The 27,858-nt window shown below is 54.9% G+C and overlaps 1 protein-coding gene across 1 annotated transcript; it reads left to right on the top strand.

The window, feature by feature from the left end:
• Window positions 1-7: 7 nt before the first annotated feature.
• CCDC102A (coiled-coil domain containing 102A) lies at window positions 8-27,550 on the top strand. Its single transcript, XM_037816394.1, has 9 exons — window positions 8-366; window positions 12,425-13,179; window positions 14,978-15,204; window positions 17,266-17,374; window positions 19,142-19,258; window positions 19,593-19,802; window positions 21,625-21,795; window positions 22,708-22,811; window positions 25,199-27,550. Exons 2-9 carry the CDS (start codon window positions 12,589-12,591, stop codon window positions 25,332-25,334), a joined length of 1,665 nt encoding a protein of 554 aa, XP_037672322.1. The 5' UTR covers window positions 8-366; window positions 12,425-12,588; the 3' UTR covers window positions 25,335-27,550.
• The last annotated feature ends 308 nt before the right edge of the window (window positions 27,551-27,858 follow it).

Below are 27,858 nucleotides of genomic sequence, written 5' to 3'. Positions count from 1 at the left end.
GCCCCCCGACCCTGCCTTCCGGCCCCCCACCCTCTGCCCCCTGTGGGGGTGGGGCCTCTACTGGGGTCCCGCCCGCTCTCCAACAGAGCCCACCGCCCCGGCCCGCGCCCAGCGCCCTGGAGTCCGGCTGCTGGTGCCCCCGCCCCAGGAACTCGGTGGAGCCGGGTCACTGCGGGGCCGCAGTCTGCGCCCGCGCCGGGGCTCCCCCGCCCCCGCCGTCTCCCCTCCTTCGCCTCCCCCCGGGAGGGAGGAGGAGACTCCGCGGCCCTCCCTCGGCCCTCGCGGCGGCCGCCGCAGCGACCACGGTGCCCGCTCCGCCCAGCCGCGGCGGGTCGGACGTCCGGAGCCCGCGGGTCCCCAGCAGAGGTGAGCGGGAGCGGCCGCGCGGGGGGCGGAGAGCCAGGCCGGTGCCAGGAACTCCTTCCCGGCTGCCAACCTTCCGGGAGCGGGAGCGAGAGGGTTAAGGAGAGAGGCGCAGTAGGGGAACCCCGCGCTCGCTGCAACCCCCAAACTCTGAGCACAAGTTTCTAGCTCCCTCCCCTGACCCCCTCCCTCACCTGGGACCCCCGGCTTCGAGTGAGGCTGGACTTTGGAGTGGGGGGACTGCCCTGGGAATGCCGCCGGGGGGGGGAGGGGGAGGCGGCGACGGGGGGCGGGGGCGGAATTTGGAACTCTCCCGCGGGACCCAACGTGGTCACCATGGCGAGTGTGGGATGGATGGGCGGCGCTGGCCAATCGGAGCGCGGCGCCTCGGCCCCAGGCCCGCCGCGGCTGCCAATGGGGGCCAAGCGGGTGGGACCGAGCTTCTCTGGGCCGGGATCCCCGCCGCCTGCCGCTAGGGGGAGCGGGCGGATCGCGGGGCGGGGGCGGCTGGAAGGGATGGGGCTTGCTGGGGAGAGGGCGAGGGGTGAGAACGAAGGCAACTTGTGGCCGTGGATGGAAGCGGCTAGCAAATTTCTGGAAGGCGTTGGGGCAGGTAGAGTGACGGCTCAGAGGAGAGGGGAGTGGGCCTCAGTTGCCCCAACCCCCTAGTGGTGCCAACTGGTGATAGTTATCCCGCATCCCCCCATCCCACACAGCTGTCGTGGGGGTTGTATTGGTTCAGGTTGGTACAAGGTTTCCCCACCTGTTGGACAGAGCTCTTAGGAATCTTATTAGTGCCTCTTCCCTTCTACCCATAGGGAAACTGAGGCCCAAAGAGGGCAGGGGCCGGCGGATAGCACCCAGTATCTCAATGGCAGAGCTGGAACCATTGGGATATCCTCTGTTCAAGAGAATAATAGTTCGAGAGTGACTGAGAGGCCTGGGCTGGGGTCTTCTGGTGAAGGGCTCCCACCCTCTCCCACCCTCTCCCACCCAGCTTTGCTTGCCCACTTGGCCTGAGGCCTGAGGCCCCTGTTGTGTAGATGCTCCCAGGGCCACATAGTCATGACCCAGGAGGCATCCAGTCCCAGCACTTAAGCTGCCCTGGCTTTGCTGCTGGCGCATCATGTGGACGTGGGTAAGTAGCTGCCCCCACCACCCACCAGGCCTCCGTTGGCCCATCTGTAAATAAAGGGGTTTGAATCAATGATCTAAGATATCTTCGTGGCTCCACAATCTAAGATGGGGTACCTGGGAGGTCCAGTGGCTGGAGCATGGGCAGCGGGTCAGAGGGACAGGTGCCCACAGTCTGCGGGCTGACCAGCTCTGGGCCCTGCACTTATCCAATCAGGCCCTCTTCTGTGGTTTCCTGCTGGGCTCTGCTCCCTGCCCACAGCAGGGCCTGTGACCATGGGCCAGCTGCAGTACTCCACCTGAAAAGTTCCAGGAGGGCGTAGGGGAGTTCTGAGCTAAATGGAAGAGTTGGGGCCACTGGGCCCCCCATCCCTTTGGCTGGCTCCCATCCAGGTCTCAGCATTGCAGTCTCCTCTCGCAGGATATTGAGAGACCCATGCAAACATGCTAAAGTCAAAACACGAGGTTGTCCCCCTGTGGGCCAGTTAGGCATCCTCAGGTGAGAGGCCTGACCTCTGACCCGGCTGTGGGGTGCCCTCTGACTCTGACCTTGGCCACAGACAAGCCTCAGACAGCTACCTGTCTCAGAACCTGGCTACAGACTGACTCCTGACCCTTAGGATGGCTCAACCCTCCCAGACTCTCCCTGGTCACAAGAGAACCCTGACAGTAGAGTCTGTCCATCCATCCATTTCACATTTATGCAGCCTCTGCTGTATTCTGGCCTGCTGTATTCTGGTCCTGTGCTGTAGGCTGGTGAGACCAAGATGCCTTCATGGCCTTCACATTGTGGCCATTGCTAAAGGACTGGGAGGTGCCTGGTGCTTTGGGAATGATAACGTACAGGGGTCAGCAGAGGCTCCCCAGAGGAGGGACACTGGAGGTAGGCCTTGAAGGATGTGTAGGAATTTGCTGATAGAGAAAGACAAGGACAGTCCAGACGGATCCAGGAGCAACAGGAACCACTGGCACTTTTTGTGGGCAAGGTGAATGGGAGCCTAGTCTGAGGCAGGTTTCAGATCAAAACATTCTCGTTTCTGTCGCTAGAGTGGGCCAGCACCAGCCTGGAGGAATGAGAATAGCTGTGGGGCTTGGCTTCAGGAGCTCTGAGTCCCACTCAGCTCTGCTGCCCACCTAAGGGGATGCAAGGTCTTAGGTCAGCCTTCTGCTCTCCACCTACCAGCTAAATTTTAGCAACTACTGTATGCACAGCCCTGTCCTAGAAGCTTGGAGTGGCACAAGTGTCCCATCAGGGTAGAGGGAAGGCTGTACTGTAAGAAGAAAAATGGCAGCTGCCCAGGTCTGGCTCTGCTAGGTTGTAGGGCTTTGCTCCCCCGGGGTGGGGGCGGGGTGGGGGGCTCCGGGAAGATGAAGGCATTTCCTGGAGGTGGCTGCATCTGAGCTTGAGGGAGGGTGTGGGTTTCAGAGGCTGGGAGGAGGGCACTCCAGGTGGGGGAAGTGCCTGAACAGAAGCCCAGAGGGTTGGAGCCAGAATAGACTCCACCGCCCCCACCCCTCACCCCTGGTTTGTGGGAGGCAGGAGGAGGGAGATGGGGTGGGACAGGCTCCTGGGGGCCTATGGGGGTTGGTCCCTCCCAGGCCTGTTCCTTGTGGGGTGATGACACCCTTTGGGGATTAGGAGGACACACCACACACACCACACACACACATGCACACACACACACACACACCTCAAGGAAGGAGGCCCTGAGCATGGAAGGGAAGGGGTGGGGAGGCCAGTGTCCTGTCTCTGTGACTGGGGAGATAGGCCTTTGTGTTGCATTTTGACTCTCAGTGAGTGTGCGTTTGTGTGTTACCAGGGCTGTGTGAGTGTGTCCCCAAGGCTGTGTTATGTGAGTGGAGTGTGTAGAGGGGTGGGGGTGGCGTTGCTAGGCAGGGTCTGGCTGCCCTTGGGGCTCCATGAGTGTGCAGCCCTCCTGGTGTGCAGGGGGGGTGAGCTTCCCCAGAAAACCAGCCTTAGGAGCCCTATCCCATCCTTTCCTACACGCACGTGTGCACACATCCTCCTGGGGGCCCCAGGAGCTGCAGGAAGTCTGACCTGCCAGGCCACCGGGAAAGGGGACGGGAGCTGAGCGTGGAGCGCCAGCTCCCGCCTTTAGCGTGGACGCCTGGAAGCCATTAGGGGCCTGGGTGGCACCCGCCCTGCCCCTGCACCACGGGCTTAGGATTCCTGGAAGGAGTGGGCGGCCCCCTCCCTGCCGAGCCCCGTACCAGGCGGCTCATGTGACAGTGGTCCCTCTCGGCCACCCTCCCAGTTTAAGGGCGGCAGGAAGGGCCCCACAGACAACAGCCAGGTCCCCGAGAGTCCCCTCACCCCCCATTCCCAGCCAAATTTGGAAGCAGCCTGGCTCCTCGGGTTTCCTGCCTCCTCCTCCTCCTCCCCCTCTCCCCCACAGGCTCTCACTTTGTTTTTCCTTTCCAAGAGCTTCTCCATGAGGAGCCCGGCCAGGAAATTAGGGAGAGGAGGAGTGTGAGTGCCTGTGTGCGTGTTTGCATGTGTATGAGGAGTGTATCTGCTTGTCGTAGGGATGACTATATATCTTTGCTTGCTTTTGTGTCTCTCAGTGCACCTGCAGGTATATGTCTGCAGGTGCGTCCGTGGCTGTGCAGCTACAGGTGAGTGTCCCTCCCCCTGTGTACAGTTGTGTGTGCACATGGGTCCATCTCTGTGTACGTGCTGTGGGTCTTTGTGTCTGTGTTTGGGTGTATGCCTGCAGAGGCGTCTGTTGTGTGCACACACATCTGTGAACACACACAGACCTCAAAGCCAGAGCCTCATTGCACGAGCAAAGGCTGAGCTGCAGAGTGGATACTTGAGTGAACAGGGACCTTTCAGGATTCAGCAGTGTCCAGGACCCAAAGCGTAGAGCTGGGTGGCTGCATCTGGTGGGTGACTGTGTGGGTGTTACTGGGGATGGGACCTACCTGTCTGTGAGTATGGAACCACGGGTGGTGAGGAGGCATCACCCAGTGCTCAAATGTCAGAACTGAAATTCCCAGCCTCCAGAACATGCTTCTCGGGGGACTGGGGCCCATGAGCCTGCATCTTAAGCAAGTGTCCAGGTGAATCTTGAAGTCCTCTTCTGATTAATAAGCACTGGTTCCTCTAACCCCCCCACTCCACTCCTCTTCCACAGGTGGGGAAACTGAGGCTCAGAGAGGGGAAATGGCTTTCTTGAGGTTACCTAGGGTATTGGTGACACACTGGGCCTATAGCTGATGTCCTGGGGAGGCAGACAGATAAGAAACTAACACATATGTAAAATATATAGACTCTTGGGTGGTGATAAATGCAATGGAGAAAAACAGGCAGGTAAAGGCATGGGGCACACAGAGTGGGGGAAGATGGCAATTTTAGGGTGATTGGGGAAGCACTTATTGAGAAGGTGGCACCTGAGCAAGCACCTGAGGTGAGGCAGTAAGTTTGGTCCCCGAAGGCAGAGCATTTCCAGCCCAGAGAAGAGCAGGTGCACAGGCTCTGAGTCAGGAGTGTTTTGGGGTTATTCCCTGGTGGGAAGTGTGGTTGGATTAGAGGGGAGAGGGCAGTAGGGATGAGGTGGGTGGGGCCTCACAGGCCCAGGTAAGGGCTTTGGCTTTTTTTTTTTTTTATCTGATAAGGGTTTAATATCCAGAATATACAAAGAAATTCCACAACCCAACAACAAAAAGACAAACAACCCAATCCAAAAAGGGGCAAAAGCCCTGAACAGACACCGCTCCAAGGAGCACACACAAATGGCTAAAAAGCACAAGAAAAGATGCCCAATATCACTAGCCACTACAGCAATGCAAATCAAAACCGCGACAAGGTATGTCCAACCCACAAGAATGGCTGCTATGAAAAAAAAAAAAACAGCAAATAAATGTGCTGGAAAGGATGTGGAGAAGTAAGAACAATCACTCAATACTGATGGAAATGCAAAACGGTACAGCCACTGTGGAGGACAGCCCGGCAGCTCTTCAGAGAGCCAAGCTCAGAACTCCATATTATCCCACAATCCCCTTAGTAGGTACATACCCAAAAGAACCGAAAGCAGTGATTATAACAGACATTTGCAAACCGATATTCATAGTGGCTTTTTTCACAATTGCCAAAAGATGGAAGCAAATCAAGCGTCCATCAACCGAAGAAAGAACAGACAAACTGTGGTATCTGCATACAACTGAGTATTATTCTGGTTCATGCAACATAGAGGAACCTTGTAGACATTAAATTGAGTGAAACAAGCCAGACCCAAATGGAGAAATATTGTATGATCCCACTGGTATGAAATAATTAGAATAAGCAAACTCGAAGAGTTAAGACTCCAGAATACAGGTTACCAGAGGCTGGGTTGGTAGGGAATAAGGAGTTCGTGCTTATTGTTTACAGAATTTCTATTTGGGTTGATTGTGAAGTTTTTAGAAACGGATAGTGTTGATGGTAGCACAACACTGTGAGTGTAATTAACAGCACTGAATTATATATGTGAATGTGGTTAGAAGGGGGAAATTTTAGGTCATATATATGATACTAGCATAAAAATTAAAAGATAAAACCTAGGACTGTATCACACAGTGGACCATTTTATAAATGATGGACTGTAGTTGATTGTACAATTATAAAATGTTCTTCATGAATTATAACAAATGTACCACGCTAATGAAAGGTGGTAGTAATAGGGTGGTATATGGGCAGGGGGATACACCCTAATATAAACTATGGACTGTAGTTAATAGTACAATTATAACATTTCTTTAATCAGTTGTAACAGAGGTACCACACTTATGCAAAGTGTTATGGGGGCGGTGTTTATATGGGAATGCTGTATTTTTGTACATGATTTTTCTGTAAACCAACAAATTCTGTAATTCATAAAATATTGTAAAAACATGATAAATATAACTGTAAATAGACTGCAGTTAAATAGCTTTTTAAAGCCTAATTTTAATCATTAGATGGAAGCATAGTTGCACTCATAAGTATTTTGGTGAGACTGTGCGTTAGATGGCGCTCACCCTAAGTAAAAGCTTGAGCAGCACGTGGGCACTAACAGGCACTTTAAAATCGAACTCTGGTGCCCAGCAGTCATTTCCGAAAGTCATGTCACTTTTCTAAACCTCCTTTTCCTCACCTGTGAAGTGGGGGTGGGAATGGACAAACCGCCTGAATCTGACTTACAGTGGTAGGGATGAGAGAGATCAGCTGCTGCTACACTAGCTTTTCAGGAGCAGCAGGAAAGTCGGAAAAGTCAGTTTGGGAGAAAGTGTGATGGAGGTAGATGGGATGTAGCTCTTCCTGAAAGGCAAGGTACTGATTTCTTTCCATGCTCGGTCGCTCACAATACGTGGGCAGCCAAGTAGAAACTCCTTAACCAATTGGTGTTTCATTTCCCCGAGGAGTCCTGTTACGGGGTTACTCCCAGCAAAGTCGATTTTCAAGGAACAAAGTGCCGGTCGCCACGTCTCGTAGGTTGATCCATGCAAGCCAGGGTGGGGGTCAGCCGTCCCACAGGAACCAGAAAAGCCCAGCTGTGTGCTGTGTGGTAATCCAGCGTTGTACCCCGCAACCTTCACTGGAGCACCAACGTCGAGGACGCGATGTCGGGGCTCTCTCGTCCGCTGCTTTGGGCCGCCACTTGCCTCGCTGCGCTCTGCGTGCTGTCCGCGGCTGACAACAGGACCCTCACTCCGACCGTGATTGGACCCCCGACCTCAGCGCCCACCACCAAGACTTCCCCGACCCCCCGTCAACCCCCCCCCCCCCCGACCACCACTCTAGCACCAGGTGGGCGCGGGTCCACCCGGTTTTCTGCGTTCCAGGAGCCGTTCTTTCCCTGCGGCGCGCGCGGGACCAGGGCCTGGGCGGGCCACTCTTTGGGTGCGGTGGTGACTCCGGCCAGGGCTTTGGCTTTGACTCTGAGTAAGGAACAACATGATTGAATTTTTTAAGGACCACCTGGCTGCTGATGGAGAATAGACTTTCCAAGAGCAGAAGTTACAGCAGGGCCACCAGCAAGGAGGCCAGGGCAGGAATCCAGGCGAGTTGGGACGGCTGGGAAGGTGGTAGAAGTGCTCTGATTCGGGAATAATCATTTCTGGATGAAGCCACTAGACAGTGATGGATTCCATGTGGCAGTGGTGTGTGGGAAAGACAGGTCCAGGGGGTCACCAGGGAGTTTTGCCTGAGCCCCTGGGCAAATGGCAGCTGTTTACTGAGATGAGAGGTAGCAGGTCTGCAGAGAGGAACTGAAGTCTTGCCTTGGACAGCCACACGGAGTCGTGGAGTGGGCAATTTTGCTGTCCAGGGGAGAGGTCCTGGCTGGAGGGTGAACCTGGGGGTCATCAGCCAGGGAGCAGGTGAGGGCTGAGGGGGTCACAGGCCTTTTATAGAATGGGAAGAGGAAACTGAGGATGGGGGAGAGCCTGGTGAGTGATGGCCCCTGGAAGCAAAACGAGCAAAGAATTTCAAGGGGAGTCTGCTGGTGGCCCAAGTAAGAAGAAGCTTAAAAAGAGACCTTTGTTAGTTTAGTAGTAAACTTGACGAAAGCAGTTTGGAGGAGCAGTGGGGGCCAAAGTCTGACTTGAGTATGTTTCAGGGAAATGGTGGGCGCTAAGGAGTCAGCCTTGGGTAGGAGCAGAGTGTGTGGGCACAGGTGCAGGAAGGTGGCGGGTGCAGAGGGAGGGTGAGAAAGTTCTCTCTTGGCTGCTTCTATTTTTTTCATGTGAAATTGGAGGCAAGGTTTGTCTGGGAGAGCAGAAGAGCAAATGGACTGGGGCAATGGAGAGAGCTTGCCGGACAGCACTCAGGAGCCATTTGATGCTACTTTTAAATGACACCTGTCAACACGGTGTTGTACCATGAAGGCAGGGCAGTGGAGTTCAGCAGAGTGGGCGCTTGGCCTGGAGAGCCAAGAACCAGAGGAGGGGTCAGAGGCCCTGAGGGTGTGTGCAAGGAGGTAGTCAGGACAATGGAATGTGAGCTGGGACAGGGGAGAAGGGACGAGGGGTGGGCAACAGGGACAGTGAACAGGTGGCAGATCAGTGGTTTGTAGCCCCTTTTGGAATTGAGGTTGTTGAGAGCTGGTGTCCTGGGGAGAAAGTGGAATCAACAACAGAGGGGGGTCACAGCTCTCAGTAATGACAAAGGATGTGGCCCCTGACATGATCAAGTTTGTGTTTTTGAAAAACTTTATAAAGGATGAATTTGAAGAAGACAAAGGGTGGAGGGAGATGCCAAAAAGGGGAGTAATGGGCTCTGTCCAGAGGTCTGGAGGACAAACAGTGCAGACTGGGGTGGGACGGGGGCTGATGAGAGGGCGAGGGAGGTGGAGACAGAGTGTGGACCCCTCTGAAGAAGTTGGGCCTTGAAAGAGAGGAGAGGGGCAGGGAGGTGGGGAGGGGGTATCAGTGCAGGGAGAGAGGACGACATTGCCAGGGGTGGGAGCGGTGCAATGGGTGGGCCTTGGATCCGAGGAGGGAGAGCCCCTCTGTCCTCTCAGGGCTGAGAGAGGAGGCTTGGGGCAGGGCAGAGAGGGAGAGCCAATCTGGTGGCTTCCCTTTTCACTGCAAATTATGACATCAGATCATCTGCTGACAGTGAAGGGGATTAGAGATTGGAAGGGGGCAAATGTTTAAATAGCCATCTTGGAAAAGAGGAGAGCGTGCCTCGGAGGGAACTTTGGCCAGGTGGTGTTGGGGACCAGCCAGCGTCAAGGCTCACTCCCACCAGCAGTGTACGTCTGCTCAGGAAAGCAAGGGACAGCCATTGGCCATCAGGGGCTCACAGGCAGGTGGGAAAGTTGGTGGGACCCAGTTCAGCTGAATGGGGAAGGAAGGGCGTGGTGTCCCAGGGGCTGGTGGCAGTTAGCCTGAGGCTACCAGGCAGGGCAGGTTGAGGACAGAGAGGAACATCTGTCTCATTTATTTTAAAAGGGGGACACGGCCCCTTTTAAAGAGAGGAAATGTTTGTGGTGGGTGAGGGTCCCAGGGAAGGGCTAGCTCTGCACCCACACCCCACCATCTAAGAGAGACTGGTTTATTTCCATCATATCACCAGTGCATGCATTCACTCTATAAATCCTCACCAGTGTCTGAATTTGGATTCATAGATAATCCGGATCAACTTGGGGACTTTAACCTCACCAAGCATCCATTTCCTCTTCAGGAAATAATGATGATAATTTCCCTCAAGTCTGTTAAGAGGAATAAATGAGACCCTGGGCATGGTGCCTGGCTTATAGTCAGCCCTCCACAAATGTTGTCACTGTCATCATGTGCTAGGGCTGAAAGTGGCCAGGACACAGCCCCTGCCCTCAGCAAACTGACAGCCTGGGGTGGGGATGTGGAGCAGACACGAGCACGAGCACGGATAAACAGTACAGCAAGGTTAGGGTAGTGGTGGGGACGCAGGTGCAGGGGCTGCGGGGGAGGATGGACCTGGCCTGAGGTGGTTCCGGAGGGCTTCTTGGAGGAGGTGATATCTTAGATGAGTTTTTTTTTTTAAATCATAGTGCCATATGTACAACACAAGATTTCCCATTTTAACCACATCCATGTGTACAATTCAGTGATATTAATAAAACTCACAGTATTACACTACCGTCACCACCATCCATTGCCAGACCTATCATCACCCCAGAAATTCTGCCCATTAGGTATAACTCCCCATCCCCACCTCCCACACCATGGTAACCTGTAATCTACTAATAGTTTCTAAGAAGTAATATATTCTCAGCATTTCATATAAGTGAAATCATACAATATTTGCCCTTTTGTTTCTTGTTTATTCCATTCAACACGATGTCTTCAAAGTTCATGCATGTTGTAGCACGCATCAGAACTTCACTTTTTAATGGCAGAATAATATTCCATTGATATTATCTCTAAACCATTTTGTTTATCCATTCACCTTTTGGCTATTGTAAACAAGGCTGCTATGAACACTGATGTACAAATACCTGTTCGAGTCCCTGCTTTGGATTCTTTTGGTATATACCTAGCAGTGGAATTGCCAGGCAATTCTAGGTTTAACTTTCTGAGGAACTGCCAAATTGTTTTCCAGAGCAGCTACACCATTTTACATTCCCCCCAACAATGTACAAGGGCTCCTGTTTCTCTGCATCCTTGACAACACTTATTTTCTGTTTTCTTTTTTTCAATAATAAAAAACATATTGTAGTGGATATGAAATGGCATTAATGGCTAATTATGTTGACCCTCTTTCCATGTGTTTAATGGTTGCTTGTATATCTTCTTTGAAGAAATGTCTATTGAAGTCCTTTGCCCATTTTTTTTTTTACATTTTTTATTGTGAAATATATATACAGAAAAGTGATAACTTTTAAAGTAGGGTTTAACCAGTAGTTAGCAAATTTCAAAGAATGTTATGGATTACAATTCCACAATTTCAGTTATTTCCTTATTGTGAAATATATCTACAGTGTGTTCCAATTTGCTAATGTTGCTATTAAGCAAAATAGCAGAAATGGGTTGACTTTTATAAAGGGGGTTTATTTGGTTACAAAGTTACAGTCTTAAGGCCATAAAGTGTCCAAGGTAAGGGGGTACCTTCACTGGAGGATGGCCAATGGCGTCTGGAAAACCTCTCTTAGTCTTGAAGGCACGTGGCTGTCATCTGCTCCAGAGTTCTGGTTTCAAAATGGCTTTCTCCCATTACGTTTCTCTCTAGGCTGCAGCTTCTCAAAAATTCCACTCTTAGTTGCTCTTGGGGTGTTTGTCCTCTCTTAGCTTCTCCGGAGCAAAGTCTGCTTTCAAAGGCCATCTCCACAATGTCTCTGTAAGCTGCAGCTCCTCTCTCAGCTCCTGTGCGTTTTCAAACTGTCCCTCTTGGCTGTAGCAAGCTTGCTCCTTCTGTCTGAGCTTATTTAGTGCTCTAGTAAACTAATCAGGGCCCATGCTGAATGGGCAGGGCCCCACCTCCATGGAAATTACCGAATCAGAGTTATCACCTACAGTTGGGTGGGTTGCATGTCTCTGGAAACACTCAATCAAAGAATTAAAATCTAATCAACACTAATATGTCTGCCCACACAAGATTGCATCAAAGATAATGGCATTTTGGGGGCCATAATTCATTCAAACTGGTACAGAGAGATGTGATAATTTTCAAAGTATGATCTTCAGGGATATCTGCCTTTGCCCATTTTTTAATTGGGTTGTTTGTCTTTTTGTTGTTGATATATGTAGGAGTTGATATATTCTGGATATTAAACTCTTATCAGATATAAAAGATTTGCAACTATTTTCTCTCCTTCTGTGGTTATCTTCACTTTCTTGATCATGTCTTTGATGCCCAAAAGTGTTTAATTTTGATGAAGTTAAATTTATCTATTTTTCCTTTTGTTGCTCATGCTTTTGGTGTCTTATGTAAGAATCCACTGCCAAATAGAAGGTGCTGAAGAAGTCCCCCTTTGTTTTCTTCTAAGAGTTTTATGGTTTTAGCTCTTACATTTAGGACATTCGTCCATTTTGAGTTAATTTTTGTATATGGTGTGAGGTAAGAGTCCAATTTCACTCTGTGGACATCCAGTTTTCCCAGCACCGTTTGTTAGCACAGGTAACTGCCTGTACTCACAGGTCTGAAGACAGAAAACAGGTGGAGGTGGGGTTAGTAGGACAAGGCCTTCAGTATGGGAGGTGGGGCAAAGAAAGGCAGGACAGCAGCAAAGTTCCAGAAGAGCCGCTGCTGCCGCCCGGGGAGAAGAGGGAGCAGCCTGGAGGCCCGTGAGGAGGCGGCTGCAGACCCTTGCTCATCAGACTCCTGCCTCCCTGGGGTTGTAGAACACACCACCTTCTCTCCTCTGGCCTTTGCCCCCGCCGGTTCCCCTGCGTGTTAACCCTTCGCAGGGCTGATCTTACGGGTGGACGGTGGCCGCAGGCTAACCATGGTGGTTTTCTCCCGCAGGTTCGAGGAGGCCTCCCCCCACCCGTTGGCCCGGGGAGCAGAGGGTCGCGGCGGTCATCATGCACAGCCGTACCCCGTCCGCCACGCGTCCCCAGCGCTGCCCCTGAGCTCCGCCGCCGCGAGTTCGAGCCCTGGGCGCACAAGCCCGCCCGCGCGGCCGCACCATGAGCCACGGCCCGAGCCCCCGGCTGGCCGAGTCCCCGCAGCTGTCTAAAGGCAGCCTCCTGACCATCCTGGGCAGCCCGTCACCCGACCGCGTGGGGCCGGCCGACTCGCTGCCGCCCACGCCGACCAGTGGCACACCCTCGCCGGGCCCCCCGCCGGTGCTGCCCTTGCCCCCGGCGCCCGCGCTGCTGGCCGACGGGGACTGGGAGAGCCGCGAGGAGCTGCGGCTGCGGGAGCTGGAGGAGGCGCGGGCGCGGGCGGCGCAGATGGAGAAGACCATGCGCTGGTGGTCGGACTGCACGGCCAACTGGCGCGAGAAGTGGAGCAAAGTGCGCGCTGAGCGCAACCGCGCGCGCGAGGAGGTGCGCCAGCTGCGCCAGCGTCTGGATGCGCTCACCAAGGAGCTGGCGGGCGCGCGGCGCGAGCGCCAGGAGGCACAGGGCGAGTGCGAGGCGCGGGGCCGCGAGCTGGCGCGGCTGCGGGGCGCCCGGGGGGCCGCCGACAGGACGCCGGACGGCCCCGAGCCGGAGCCGGAGAGGGAGCACGAGCCGGTGCGGGACGTCGGGTCGGAGAGACCTCAGGGCGGCCAGGTGCGCGGCGGGGGGCGGGGCTGCCGGGCTGGGCCTTCGCTCCTGGGTCTGGAAGCCCACGGAACCCATGCACCTGGGCAGAAGGGGCTGCAGGGCTAGGGCAAAGCGTTAGGAAGGGCCTGGCCCCCTGGGAGGTCTCACTTTGTCCTGTGCATTCCCACACCTGAGAAACCAGCAGAAACCAAGGAATCATCCCCTTGGAGCAGGAGAGGGAACGGAGGGATTTGCCCGGATGGCATAGTTAGTAGCAGTGCTGAGTCCCCTCATTCCTTCAACACGGATAAATCAAAGTGAAGGGTAGGGGTTATCAGGGCACTGGGTGCACAACAGTGGTCCTGACCCAGGCTTTGGGGAGGGGACTTTACAGAAGCTTTCCTGGATGAGGTCGCATTTAAACGGAGACTGGGAGGATGCCGGGAATCAACGGGGTAAAATGCAGGAAGGTATTCTAGGTGATGGAAACCCTGTGCAAAAGCCCAGAGGCCAGAGCCTCTGGGAAGTTTGGAAATGATCATACAGCCCCCTGCATTCCTCAGGTGCCTGCAGAGCACTAAGCTCACCATGTACCTTACCTTAATCTTTACAGCAACCCTGTGGGGTATGGGCTTTATGGGTGAAGACACTGAAGGGCAAAGGTTAAGTAAAAAGATGATCCAGCTGGTGACTGGAGGAGCTGGGGGCGGCAGGTGCAGTGGTGGGAGCCCAGGAGTTGCGGTCTGAGTTTGAACCCCACCCCAGCCCTTGGTGTGCTCTCTGACCTGGAGCACTGTTTCAGGAGCACCTGCTTCCTTCTTGTTTATCCATTTGTGAAGTGGGGTTTTGGGCCAGGTGGCATCCCAGGCCCCCACCCAGACAGTCTGACATCCAGGAGGAGGAGAATTTCACTCCCTAAGGAACTCTCAGGGTTACTGTTGCAGGCCAGACAGGGAAACCAAGGGCCTAGTGGGTAGGGGCTGGCGGGAATGGGCAAGGGGAAGCCAGGCTTGAATGAAGGCCTTGGCCCTCATAGACTTGTGATCAGACGCAGGCCTTGAGGGTAAGGGGAAGAGGGAAAGGGAAGGCTGATGGGGAAGGAAGAGGGGTCAGCACTGAGTTAATAATCCCTCATTATTTCCTGTCTGGGAGCTGATTCTGCTCACGGTGCTGCCTCCCTGTGCGTCTTTACCCCACCATCAATCTCCCTGTGCCTCAGTGTTTGCCTCTGAAAAATGGGACCTTAGAGCTGGAATTTTCTTTGAGGGAATCTAGTCCTTATCCACTATAGAAATACCTGCTCCAACATTTGTTCCCACCAAGTAAAGTTCCACCATATCTTTGCATATTTCAGTGTTAGGGAGCTCACTACTTCACATGGAAAATCTTTAAGGATACTAGGAACCTTGGTGGCTGACTCAGAGTGCAGCTCCAGAAGGTGAGAAGTAAGGTCCAGAGGAAGCTGTGTTCCTCCCTCTCCAGAGGTGGTGAAGCCACAGGGCAGGGTCATTATCTTTTTGTAGAAGAGAAATATGAACTGGCATTCACCCATAAGCTGATAGCTGCACCTTGCTTGTGTCTTGCATGATGGTGTCTGTTGAATTAAAAGCCACATTTTCTCCATCAGATACTCCTTGGAGGACCAAAGTACCCACCTTTCTTCCCTGTTCGAATCTTGTTATTCTCCATCCAGAAAGGCTGTGTGACTAGCCCAAGGTCACCCAGCAGGCTCACCCCAGTTGCAGCGCCTGGGGGAGGCTGTGAGGAAGGCAGAGGGGTAAGGGCTTGGCAGCCTCTGGTCCAGCCTCCACCTTGGTCCCCACAGGAGCTGGAGCTGGTGGAGAGCCTGCTAAAGAGCCGGCCAGAGGAGCCCGGGGGCTGCTGGGAGGCATGCAGCATCGGGGCCGGGGGTCCCAGGGGCAGCTCGAGCCGCCAGGAATGCAGCCGGCTGCCCTGGGAGGACCTGGCCGCCACTGAGGAGGACACCTCCAAGTTGACTGCCCTGCGTCTGCGGCTGGATGAGTCCCAGAAAGTGCTGCTGAAGGAGCGAGAGTGAGTCCTGGGAGACAGGCAGGGGCCGGGCAGCTGGGCCAGGCCGGGCTGGGATGCCCTCAGCATCACAGAATGAGACCTACTGAAGGTGAAAGGTGATGTTTGGACTCAAGTCTTGGAACTTTAGAGCAGTAGTACCCAAGGCAAGTTTTAGTTTATTCATTCCAATAATACATATCAGGTGCCCGCTCTGGGTCAGGCGCTATGCTCGGCACTGAGGACATGGCCAGTAAAAACCCCTGCCCTCGGGGAGCTTATGCTCTCGTGGGGGGAGAGTGCTGCATGATGGAGCCATGTGCAAAGGTAAAGTGTTGGGGGTGCAGCAGGAGCTTGGTTGGGTGTGAGGTGCCCAGGAGGCAGTGGGTACGTGAACAAGTCTGTGAGAGAGGTCGGGACTGGAGGTCAAAACACAAGAGGTGTCCGAGAATAGATGGTATTAGGAGTCCTGAGCCCAGCTGAGATCAGGAGGGAGTGTGGACAGGGAAGAGGTCAGAGCCCTGGAGCCTGCAAGCTCGGCAAGGGGAGGAGGAGCCTCCATTGGGGGACAGGGGTGAACCCAGAGACAGGGTGTCCCAGAAGGTAAATGAGGACACCGTTTCCAGAGAAGGAAAGGAACCCCAAGGACTGAGCCCTGGCCTTGGGGTTAGAACAGGGAGGTCACCAGTGGCCAGGGCACCAGCCTGATGATAATTAATACTTTATATCACCACCTATTTTGCCCAGAAATTAAATACATAAACAATATAACATACTAGCACACACATATACTTTAAAATCAACAAAATGCCCAAACTGTAATTATAAAGTAGCAACAAAAGGAAAGGAATTTCTAATAATTTCTAATAACATACGTGTCTCGTGATACGGAAGCATTCAGGCACAGCTCTGCCAGAGGAAATAATGAAGTGGTCAGAATCTTGGGCCATTGAGTGGGGTGCTAGTGAGGAGGTTTTAGCAGCCAAGTCGGGCACTGGGCTAAGGTTGGGCTTTGCTCATTCCATCCCCCTACATGCGCTGGCTACAGAGGCTGCTGGTGCGCGGGCCTGCCGCCTCCGACGACACACTAGTGCTGGTGCGGTGGGTGGCGGGATGTCCTGAGAGAGGAACAGCATTTTTTGGCAAAGTTCTGAATGAAGCCAGATGCTGTCTTCCCTCGGTTTATACAGTGGTTCCATCCCTGGAGAACAGTATAGATGAAAATACAAAAAATTTGTTTAACTGTAAATCAGGAGGAGGTTCTCGACTTGGTTGGTTTTTACCCCCAGAACATCCAGCAGTCAAGCCCATGCTCACGGCATGCAGGATAAGTCCCAGATGGGCGAGATGTCCTGGGCACTGGCTGGATTCAGGTGCCACCACTGTCCCCACTGAATGACCCCAGTCACTGTGACAGCCCCCACTATCCCTTTCAATTTCTCATTTGCTTCCTAGAGGGTGGCGTTGTGTGCTCTGAGAACCTGTGTGCAAGAGTAGATAGAGTGTCAGACCCCCGAAAGGGAGAGCCGAGTGCGTGGGCTGGGGAGGGCGTGCCAAAGGTGACAAGCGCAGCCACTGGATGAGCCCTCCTGTGTGGGGAGCAGGCACTGCACGTGTCCCCTGTGGCGTCACATTCATGTTCAAGGCAGGTGGGGGTCATGAGAACATGGGAATCCCACCGTGTGTGGTGTTTTCCAGCCTTTTTAGCCACAGAACTGAGTGTTCAGACCCAGCCTCTTGGAACCACAGAACATAAAACAGATAGGAACAGGGCCACACTTTACAGATGAGCCTGGGGCCCAGGGGGAGGAGAGGGGCACTGGCCCGGGGAGGCCCAGTGCCCTAGTGACCTCATCACTTCCCCACACTGGGGTCTGGCCACCTGCACTGGGGAGGGGTGCGGCCCCCGGAGAACTGTGAGACCAGGCACTGGCCTCAGTATGGCATGCCAGGGCCTCGAATGCCGAGGCTAGGACTTTGGACATGGGCCTGATGGCTGCAGGAATACACAGCAGGGCCACTCTCGGCAAGGACTCTGAGCAGAGGGCCCTGGTGGATTCATCCCCGTGCCTGTCCCCCCACCAGGGATAAACTGGCACTGAGCAGGAACATTGAGAAGCTGGAGGGGGAGCTGAGCCAGTGGAAGATCAAGTACGAGGAGCTGAGCAAGACCAAGCAGGAGATGCTCAAGCAGGTGAGTCTTGGAGACCAGGGGGCAGCGGCGTGGTGCTGTTGAATTTCAGCTGTGGGGGTGGGAGAGGGAAGGGAATTTATTTAGCAACTGTTCCGAGTGCTGGGGCAGGAAGTCACCTTGTGGGGGGTCGTTGGAGACTTAGAGTCCCCAGGCAGATAAATTCATGAGCTATGAGGGAGGCAGAACAATGAGAGGGATGGGGTGGTGGTGAGGAAGTTTCTCTAAGAATGTGAGAGATCCTTGAGAAGATATGGGGGCAGCAGGTGCCAAGGTCCTGAGGCAGAAGCAAGCTTAGCATGTGCGAGAAACGGAGGTCAGTGTGGCGACATCCCCATGGCACAAATGAGGAAACTGAGGCTCCAGTTGGCAGAGATGGGATTCCACCACCGCAGAACGGGTGGGGGCTGGCCGCGCTACTGCCTCTTGCGCGGGCCCTGATGGCCACCGGGGGGCGCAGCCACCCAGGGAAAGCCGGGCGGGATCAGCTGCTTTTCCAGAAGGAAGAACCGTGGACCTCAGCTCTGCCCTGGGAGGGACCAAGGTTATCCAGACCTGGCCTTACAGTTGGCGCGCTTCGGAAATCTAAAATACAGATTCCCAGACCCCACCCCAGCCCTCCTGAAGCAGCACCTTTGGAGGCTGGGTCCAGGAGTCTCTTCTTGTCTTTTCTAATTGTGAAGCATAGTCATTTGCAGAACTGTGAATGAAACACAAATGTATTCTAACAGGAAGTAATCCGTGGCCCATTTGGGCGCCACTTTGGGCTCCTTGCCCAGGGCTCTCCTGAGCCAGCACCCACCCTCACCCCCTCAGGGCTGGTTCCTGGAGGTAGGGGGGTCTCGCATAACCAGTTTAGCAGATGATTATCAAGGTTTTCTTTTGTAGCTAGCCTATTTCCTTCCCTCAACACTATGTATTGAAGATTCGTCCAGGTGGTTGCAGGAAACAGGGAGTGTAGTGGTTTGTTGGTTTTCCCTGCTACCCGACAGGGAATCTGTTACTTTACAAGCACCTGGGGATTCTGTTGCAGCCAGCCCTGCACCGTGTGCACACCTGTGTTTGAATCTACAGGATTCATTCAGTACATTTATAGTGAGGGCCTACTCCATGCCAGGGCCATAGGGGATCCAGAGGTGGACAGACAGACGAGGTGGCCGTGCTCCGGGCTCACCTTGTAGTGGGGAGTGGGATGGAGAATCAGGCTCCCTGAGGAGGGGGTACTTAGGCTGGGGCCTGGGAATGAGAAAAATCAGTGCCACCAAACACCTTTGAAAGAGAGCTCCAGCCAGAGGGGACCACGTGCCACGGCCCAGCCATGGGCAGGACCCTGGTGTATTTGTGGACGAGGAAGGAGGCCACTGTGCCTGGAGCAGTGGAGATGATGAACTGTGGGGTGGAGACGAGGTTGAGGACATGGTGTGGGGTCTGATTGTGCAGGGCTTTGTGAGACCACAGGGAGAGGTTGGACTTTATCTTAAGGGACTTGGGAACTGTCAAAGGGATTTGGGAGAATATGATTGACTATCTTGTTTTCAAAGCTCACTCCAGTCCACTGTTGTAGGAAATGGGTTGGCAGGGGCTGCTCTGGGAGTGGAGATGCTAATGAGGTGGGAAGGGTAGAAGTGGTTGGATTCCCAATCCTTTCTGGACACCTGGCTGCCCACTGGGGCACCACCTCAGGCCCCCTGCTGAGCCCACCCCCAGAGCTTGTTCCTGGAGGTCTCCTGGGCGGTCCTGCCTAACCTGGCCCAGACGGTGTCCTTGCAGCTTAGCATCCTGAAGGAGGCACACCAGGACGAGCTGGGCCGCATGTCTGAAGACCTGGAGGACGAGCTGGGCGCCCGGTCCACCATGGACAGGAAGATGGCTGAGCTGAGGGGTGAGGTGAGGCGGCCAGCAGGACCCGGGAGGTCCTGCGGTTGGGGGTCCAGGGGCCCCATCTCCATCGGCCGGGCCCTCAAAGGAGGGCAGGAGCCAGGCCAGTGCCCTGAGGGGTACCCTGCCACACCCAAGGATGCCCAACGTGCAGAGGGCGGGCCCCTCTCCCACAGAGAGACCAGAAGCCCCCTCACATCCGGCACACCCCGATGTTAATTATAGCTGCTGCAGCTGGACCTGCTTCCTGGAGCCAGAAATGGCTACAGGAGGTGGGGGTGGGGGGCGGGGGGCGTCCAATTCATGCCCTTCCGCGCCCCTCCCTGCTCCCCCAATGCTGCAGATGGAGCGTCTACAGGCAGAGAACGCAGCCGAGTGGGGTCGCCGGGAGCGGCTGGAGACTGAGAAGCTGGGCCTCGAGAGGGAAAACAAGAAACTGCGGGCGCAAGTTGGGGACCTGGAGGAGGCGCTGGCCCGGCGGCGGCGGCAGACAGCCAGCGCTCTGGACTGTGACCTGCGGGCCAGCCAGGCCGCACTCTTCGAGAAGAACAAGGTGAGGCTGTGGGTGGGGTGGCCAGGGCTGGGGCGGCCCTGCCTCCAGGTCCAGCTGGGCCAAACACCTACTGTGTGTCCAGCTCAACCCTCAGAGGCTCCCACAGTCCCTGAAGTGACAATTCTGAATCAACTAAGGCCCACGAGAGGTGGTCCTCATCCTGGAAGCTGCTACTGTGGGCCAGGCCTGAGGATTATTATGGTGGCTGCATCTGTTGAGCACCTACTGTAGGCCAGGCCTGGAAATCATTAGAGTAGCGGCATTTATTGAGCCCCTACTGTGTGCCAGACCCAGTACCCATTATGATAGGTGCATCTGCTGAGTACCTACTGTATGCTGGGCTCAGAAATCATTATAGTAGTTGTATTCACTGAGCACCTACTGTGTGCCAGGTCCTATGCGAAATGCTTGTGTCCGTTTATCTCTCAATCCTCTCCACAGCATTTCATTCATCAGACAACTTTTTTTTGATTACATACTGTGTAGAGGCCCCATTCTTGGTGCTGTGGACCCAGCAGTGAACAGACAGACATGGAGCCGGCACTCAGAGGGCGATGCAGACATTGCTCTCTGTGTCACAAGAAGCCCACTGATCACACTGGGTTCCCTGGCTCTCTCTTGTCCCCAGTCTCTTCTAAGCACAGAAGCCAAGGCATCTTTTCAAAGTCTATCAGATTGTGTCGCTCCCTGCACTTAGAGTCAAACCCCAAGTACTGCCACGGCCTTCAAGGCCCTGCCTCCCCAGGCCTGGCCTGCTTAGCAGCCACTTCACCTCTTGCTTCCGCTGCTCACTGCCCACCGGCCACAAGCACATCAAAGCCATTCCTGCCTCGGGGCCTTTGCACTTGTGCCCTCTGCCTGGAATGCTTTTCCATCTCTGCATGCACTCTCACTTTTCTCTCCTCTCCTTTCTAGACATCTGAACACCACTCCCACCCTGTTCTCTTTATGCCCATCCTCTGTTTTATTCAGAGCGTTTGTGACCATCTGACATATTGTGCTGCTTCCTCATTTGCATATGAGTTCATTGTCTCTCTCCCTCAGTGGACCTGATGCTCCATGAGGGCAGGGCCTCTCTCTAGGTTTCTGCTGTCTCCCCGGCACATTGTGGGAGCCGAGAGAGGGTTTGTTGAATGATTGCAGGAACCCAGACTCGACCCCAGCCCTCAATGACTCTAGAGCTGGGCTCATCTCCATTTGTGGACTCCAGAGGCAGGAATGAGCCATTCCATATGGAGAGGGGGAATGGCCAATCAGTAAAGGCTGCCTGGTAGAGAGAACACTTCATTGGGGCTTTGAAGGGCTGGATTTAACAGGTGGAGTTGAGGGAAAGGGTATCACTGGCAAAGGGGACTGTGTGAGTAAAGGGGCTCCAGAGGTGCGAGGACCTAAAGAGGGGCTGGCAGATGCCTCTGGGCAAAACCTTGCCAGGCCAATTCAGATGAGCCTGGATCCACCCGATGGAGAAAATGGGAAGGGCTATCCTAGGCCTGTCTTCCCCACTCTCAGTTTTGAGCAGGTCTGTTGGAAGACCTAGAACAGTTTGAGTCAGGTCACCATGGGCTTGAGGCAGTCAAGGCCAACTTCCTGGAGGAGGTGTTGTCACACATAACTCATCCCAGGGACCCTTATCCTTCACAGGGCTTTTGCTGCTATAACCTAGAGGGCACTAAACTTGAATACTGGTAGTTTGACAGTAGGTGGAATGATTCTGGGGAGAAGGGACACCCAGCACCCCTGGAACTGCCTGACTCCATGGGACTCCCTGGCATGGTGCCGAGTGAGAGACCCCTATCCCCAGCCCATCTCTGCTCCCCGACAGGAGCTGGCAGACCTGAAGCACGTGCACGGCAAGCTGAAGAAGCAGTTCCAGGAGAAGGTGGCAGAGTTGGCACATGCCAGCCGGCGGGTGGAGCAGCATGAGGCAGAGGTGAAAAAGCTGCGGCTGCGGGTGGAGGAGCTGAAGAAGGAGCTGGCTCAGGCTGAGGACGAGGTAAGTACCCACCGGGGCCCAAGGCTATCTCCAGACCTTGGCCAAGGGGGGAGTGTGGACTGCAGGGCTCTCCTGTGTTGCCCCACACTGGGTCTCCATGCCTGGCACAAACTTGACTCTGAGGAGGTGCCCAAGGTCTGTGGAGTAGGTGGGTAGATGAATGGATGGATGGTAGGACAGGTGTAGGGGTAGGAAGGTACGAGGAAAAATAGATGGACAAGGTGGATGTACAGGTGAATAGGTTAATGGATGGGTGAGTGGGTGGATGTGCAGATGATTGAATGCAAGGACAGATCCATGGGTGGATGAACAGACGGATGAAGGGATAGGTGGACAGATGGATGGGGGAGAGGGGTAACAACCTGTCTGGTGGGTGACTGGATGGAAGGATGGATGGATGGGTGGATGGTAGGTAATTATGTGGACAGAGGATGACTGGGTGGTTGAGTACGTCGTTGGACAACCGACGGGATCAATAGATAGAAGAATCAGTGGGCAGAAGGAAGGCTGGATGAGAGGATTGCGGTGTGGCTGGGAGAGCGGAAGGATTCCTGGGCGGACGGGGGATGGCTGCCTGAATAGATTCCTGAACGGTGAGTGGGTAAGTGGGTATCTCCTGGGGCAGATGAATATGTTCATGAATGAATGGTCAGATGGGCAGAATTATGAGGAGAGGCGGATGGGTGAGTGGTTTGGGTAGATGTGGAAGGGGTGGGCAACAGGGAGGGAGAAGGGCCAAAGGGACGCTTCCCTGCAGCAGGTAGGCCTGGGTGCAGGCCTTGAAGAAGAGACAGGATTGTTTTCAGGATATTCACACAGAGGAGCAGTGGGAGGGGCTGGTCCCAGGTGGATGAGAGCCAGCCTGCCCCAACCCGGGGTGACCCCCTGCTTTTGGTCCTGCTCACCCCCCAGCTGGATGAGGCCCACAACCAGGCGCGTAAGCTGCAGCGGTCACTGGACGAACAGACGGAGCAGAGTGAGAACCTGCAAGTGCAGCTGGAGCACCTGCAGTCCAGGTGGGCCCCAGAGTGCTGTCCTGTGGGGCAAGGACCGGGGTTCTGGCGGGTTTCATGGCTGGGGCACAGAAACAGGACAGAGAGACTTCCAGCAGAGGGAAACCTCCCAGTCAGGGCTAGACGGAGAGAAGGAAGGGACAGAGACCCGGGCATCCCAGGCCAAGATTCTGTTCCCTCCAGGCAGGAAGGGACGGGGCCAGGGCCAGGAAACCAGGAAAGGGGCAGGATGCAGGAAGTTAGACCAGCTGGGAGCCCTGGAATTTTCTCCTCCAGCACACAGGCAGGCAGGCAGGTGGTGTGAAGGCAGGAAGGGCAGCCAGAGAGGTCAGGCCCAAGGGGCGGGGGCAGCAGGTAGGGCCAGTGGGTCTGGGGGTCATTGACAAGAATAAACGGACCAACCCCAAGTGCCTGGCAGTCCCCAGAGTCCCCGGGCTGGGGTGACCACATGCCAGTCAGGATCTGACGGCTTGGAGGGGGCAAAAAAATCTTGGAGGGGCCTGCACTTTGCTGGCGGGGTGACCCCCTCTCAGCTGCCATCCATGTCTGTCAGCCTCAGTGCAGGGGGACTGGAGGGTCTCTGGGGGACAGACACAGCACACTCCACCTCCCTTCCCCTGCCCCATCCCTACCCTCCACACCCTCTCTCTGCACACCCCCTGGAGACTCTTGTCACAGACCCTCAAGTCCAAGCCCTTGCCCACTTCCCAGCTGGGAATCAGAGCCAGGGCACTGACGGACTCTTCTGGGCCAGGCCCTGGGCAGGCACCTGCACTGTCTTATTTTCATGGAACAGAGGGTCCTCGGAGCAGCCAGGCCCTGCAGCCAGAGGTGGGTGCTGGGGTGGGGCTCATCCTGGCCACATCCTTTGGCTCTTGGGGTCAATTTCCTCTTCTGTAAACTGAAGGTGATACTAGCTCCTACCTCTTTGTTGTTGTGAGAATTAAATGAGCCAGTCCCTGCTTATCAAAGTCCTGGTCCATAATAAATGCTGAGTGACTGTCAGCTGCTGCCATTATTAATGTTGTTATTGCAATTCTTATTATTACTACCACCACCCTGGGGGGATGGGGCTTCTATCATTTGGATCAGATATTGTGCCACAAGCATCGTGCCCCTTCTTTGTGAGAAAGGAAGGGCAAGGTGTCATCTCTGGGGACCCATCAACTCTGGAAACCGAGGCGTAAGAGGGTAGATTCTTCGGTAGCCATACAGCTGGCAGCTGGCCGGGCAGGACCACCCTGGGTGACCTGCAGTCCGAGTCCTTATTTACTGAGCATTTACTGTATGCGCCGCGGTGTGCTGAGATGCTGTGGCTCAGGGCACGGGCTTTGGATCCAGATTTAACAGCTGCATGGTATGGCCACCCACGCCTCAGTTTCCCCATCTGTCGCATGAGGGTTGTCGTAAGAACTGCCTGGGATGATGGCTGTCAAGTGTGTGCAGGGTCCCTGGCATGGCTCCAAGTCAGGCTTGGTCTCTGGCTGCCTCTGCCCACCCCAGGCCCCCGAAGCACACACACTCCTCGAAAGGCTCCTTAGATACGGGGCTTTCCTACAATCTCCATCACATTCTTCAGGAGCCATAAATCCCCAGAATGGACAGGCCGGCTCTGCTCAGCCTCTTGAGGGTTTCCATGGGGGAGGGCGGGGCTGCCCAGGAGCACCGCCTCGTTTTATTTTCCAGCTTTTTGTGCTTTAATGTTCCGGGGACAGTTCACTAAATCACAGTGCAGTAATGGAGGCCCCACCTGTGGCCCTCCCTGCCATGTTAATAATTCATGCCTTCCAGTAAGCTGCAGCCAGGGCAGCCACTTTGCTGGGGGCGGGAGAGGGGGTTGCATTTCCTCCAGCTCTTCTTAGAGGCAAAGTTGGCCTCGTAAATTTTGGCTGTAGGAATTTTAATGCGAGGAAGAGGTAGGACCACAAGGAGCACTTTCTCGACATTTTGGGAACGTGGGAGGCTCAGGGCCCCCACCCCAGACTTTCAAGCTCCCTGTGGTCTTTCGAGCCAGGCATGAGTTCGAATCCCAGCAGCATGACCTTGGGCCAGCTCCATCCCCCCTTCAAGCCATCTGGTCCACTCCGGAGCCGGCCGCTTGGGTTCGAGGCCCAGCCCTCTTTCCTCCTGCCTGTGTGACTTTGGGCAAAGTACTCAATTTCTTTGTGCCTCGGTTCCTGTTTTGTAAAATGGAGTGACAGTAGCTCCTCCGTCATATAAGGGGCTTCTATAGGATTATAGGAGAGGGGTAATGTATGCAAAAGACTTAGCATGGTGCCCGGGGCCGGGAAGTGCCCGAGCAGCTTTGCTGCCATCGGCACTGGCACCAGCAGCTTCATCAGGGGGGCCTCAGACCACTCTCTGCTCTGACCCTCCCGTCACCCCCACAGGCTCCGCAGGCAGCAGCAGAATGCCCCCCTCTTTGGGAAGATCCGAAGTGCTCGCTTCGGCACCGGCACCGAGGAGGCTGGGGATGGAGCCAGCGACCTCGATGAGGACGAGGAACTGCAGATCCAGATGGCCTAGGGCCTCGCAGGGCCTGGGAGTGGCAGATCCAGGCGGCCACAGGCCCCACAAATGCCCAGGTGGACCAGCCACGCAGACTGAAGACACGGCTGCCCACGCTCGCTCTGGGGCCAGACCCGCCTCTGCCGCTGACGACTTCCTTCTCTCCCACGATGGGCATTGGTGGTCCCACCCTCCCACCGCCCTGTGGAAGAGAAGCCCCCACCTACTTTATGTATATATATATATATGCCCAGGAGTCTTTGGACCTGTTTGGTTTTATAAACATAGGACCGCTCCAAGGTCAGGTCCAGGTGCCCCCACCACCCAGGGCCCTCATGCTGGAGGTGGGGAGAAGTCAAGGGACAGCTGTTGACGCTCTGACCCAGGTTGCACCGCTGGGCCTTGAGAGTCGGATGGGGGGTGCATAATACAGTATGATGAAGCCAGGCTTTTGTAACGAATGGAGTTGGAGTTCTTGGGACGGAGTCCTTACAGTGTGGCAAAGATGGGCAGAGGGTGTCAGGGGCAGCAACAGAATGAATGAATGTGAGAATGAATGAACGAACATCAGGGCTGCTGAGCAGTCTGGAATCCAGCGCCTGGTGTGGGGCACATCTAATCTGGAGAAGAAGAGACTTCGTGGGCTCTGCAGCCGATGGCCTGGATTCACGTCTCCACTCTGCCCCTCTCTGTCTCTGCAGTGTCAGGGAAGTTACTTGCCTTCTTTGAGCCTTAATTTCTCCATCTGTAAGTGAAATGTTTCATAGAGCCATCGTGAGGATTAGATGAGACAATCCTGGAAATCCGTAAAGGTTAGTTATTGTTCAAATACCCAACAATCTGCCCTGGAGAAGAAGCATTTGCTAGCTGGGTTCTACCCCAGGAGATGAAGTTCAAGCGACGGGTGAGTTTACCCAGAGGTAGTAGGTTAGGATGCAGTAAGATGAACTCCTCTAGCCCTGCTCTAGATAGTGCAATCACAGGTAATTTTCATTTGATTTTTGATATTTAATTTCTTAGTCTAATATAACCAGCAGATTTATATTAACTCTCCTGGAAATAGTTATTAAACCCGTGGCAGCATGCACTTAAATCTTCCAAAGTTGAGGTAATAGTCTGGGCACCTGCCCTTCTGACCAGATGCTTCAGATGAATTATCAGCACCTGGACCCACCTTCTGAGCAGGAGGCACCGTCAGAATTGCTGTCACAGGGGAAGGTGGTGCGTTCCCTGTGTTTAGGGTGTGCAAGGGAAAGCTGGGGCTCCAAGCAGAGGCCTGGCACTAAGGGGTTAAATTCAACTGCTAGGGGTCTGCTCCACCCCGTGGGCTTAGTGGGCTTAGTGCAGTCGTCCCCCTGACTCAGCCCTGTAACATGGGTACTGCCCTCATCATCCCTGCACTAAATGTCTTTCTCAGTGTGGCCCAGTTGTAAGGGACCCCTGATGCCACAGTCTGGGCCCCAGTGGGTGCCATGAGCCCTGGGGGGTGAGAGGAGGGAAGAGGTCGCTCCAGAGGCCCAGCTGGGGGATAATGAACATGGGGCACTGAAACTTCTCCTGTCCTCCAGTCTAAACCGATGATGCTAGCCAAGAGTGGATAGTTTGCTGCCATGGTAACAAGGCCCCAGGCCCCTCCTGGCACCCAGGGGGGAAGAGGGAGAGAGCAAACTCAACCATGGGGGTCCCCCTGATGGAGCGCTCCTCAGGGGCCAGCGGAAGAGGGGGCTGTGGGAAGAGGACCACTTCCTGCCAGGGGTCTTTCTGTCTTCTCTCCCAAACAGGAAGTTGCCCCCAGAAGAGGCTGAAAATGCTGCCCTTTGACCCCTGTGAGTCAGGAGCTGGGCCCTTGCTGACAGCAGCCTTGAGAGCCGCCTCCACAAGCCCGCCCCCCCCCTCCGCCCCAGACCTGCCATTCCCAGACACAGAGCAGACCCGTCCGGTGTGCCCGGCTCCCCCAGACTCTCTGGCACCTCTGCTTAGATAGCGTCCAGCAGGGGCCTCATTACAGGCCTTATCTCCCGGGGCAGGCACGGCCCCTCCTGAGAATGTCAGCGAGGAGAGGGTCAGGCCTGCCTCCTCCACTGCACAAGGGAAAACCAGGGACCTGAGACAGCAGGGACTGCCGCAGAAACCCAGGGCTTGGTGACCTTTTGGGCCTGGGTTACGCTACTTCCTCACCACATGGTGGTCCCTGCGGCAGCCCCTGCCAACAGAAGCATTAGCTTCAGCTCACATGGTGCTTTAAATACAAAAAATAAATAAATAAATAAAAGTTAATGCATTGCTTATATTAGTAATGGGAAGTTTCCCTCTAAAAATGTGGGTTCCCTTGTCTTTGAGCAGTCAGCACCTCTGACAGGTGGCATGGTGGCACCCAGGTGGCGTGGCTGAGAGGTGGCTGCGCCCTGGGGTGGGCACAGGCACCCTGGTGGGCCACAGTCCCCACTGCACCCTGCAGCCTGACCCCGGCCCATCTGGCCTGGTCCCTGGAGGCGTTTGTGTTCCTTTCCTCCTTGGACAGGTGAGGGGACGACTGAGAGGA

The sequence above is a fragment of the Choloepus didactylus genome, chromosome 22, assembly GCF_015220235.1.
Source record: "Choloepus didactylus isolate mChoDid1 chromosome 22, mChoDid1.pri, whole genome shotgun sequence".
Lineage (NCBI taxonomy): Eukaryota > Metazoa > Chordata > Mammalia > Pilosa > Megalonychidae > Choloepus > Choloepus didactylus.
The sequence above is the reverse complement of the archived record's forward strand: the minus strand, read 5'-3'. Positions and strand labels throughout refer to the sequence as shown.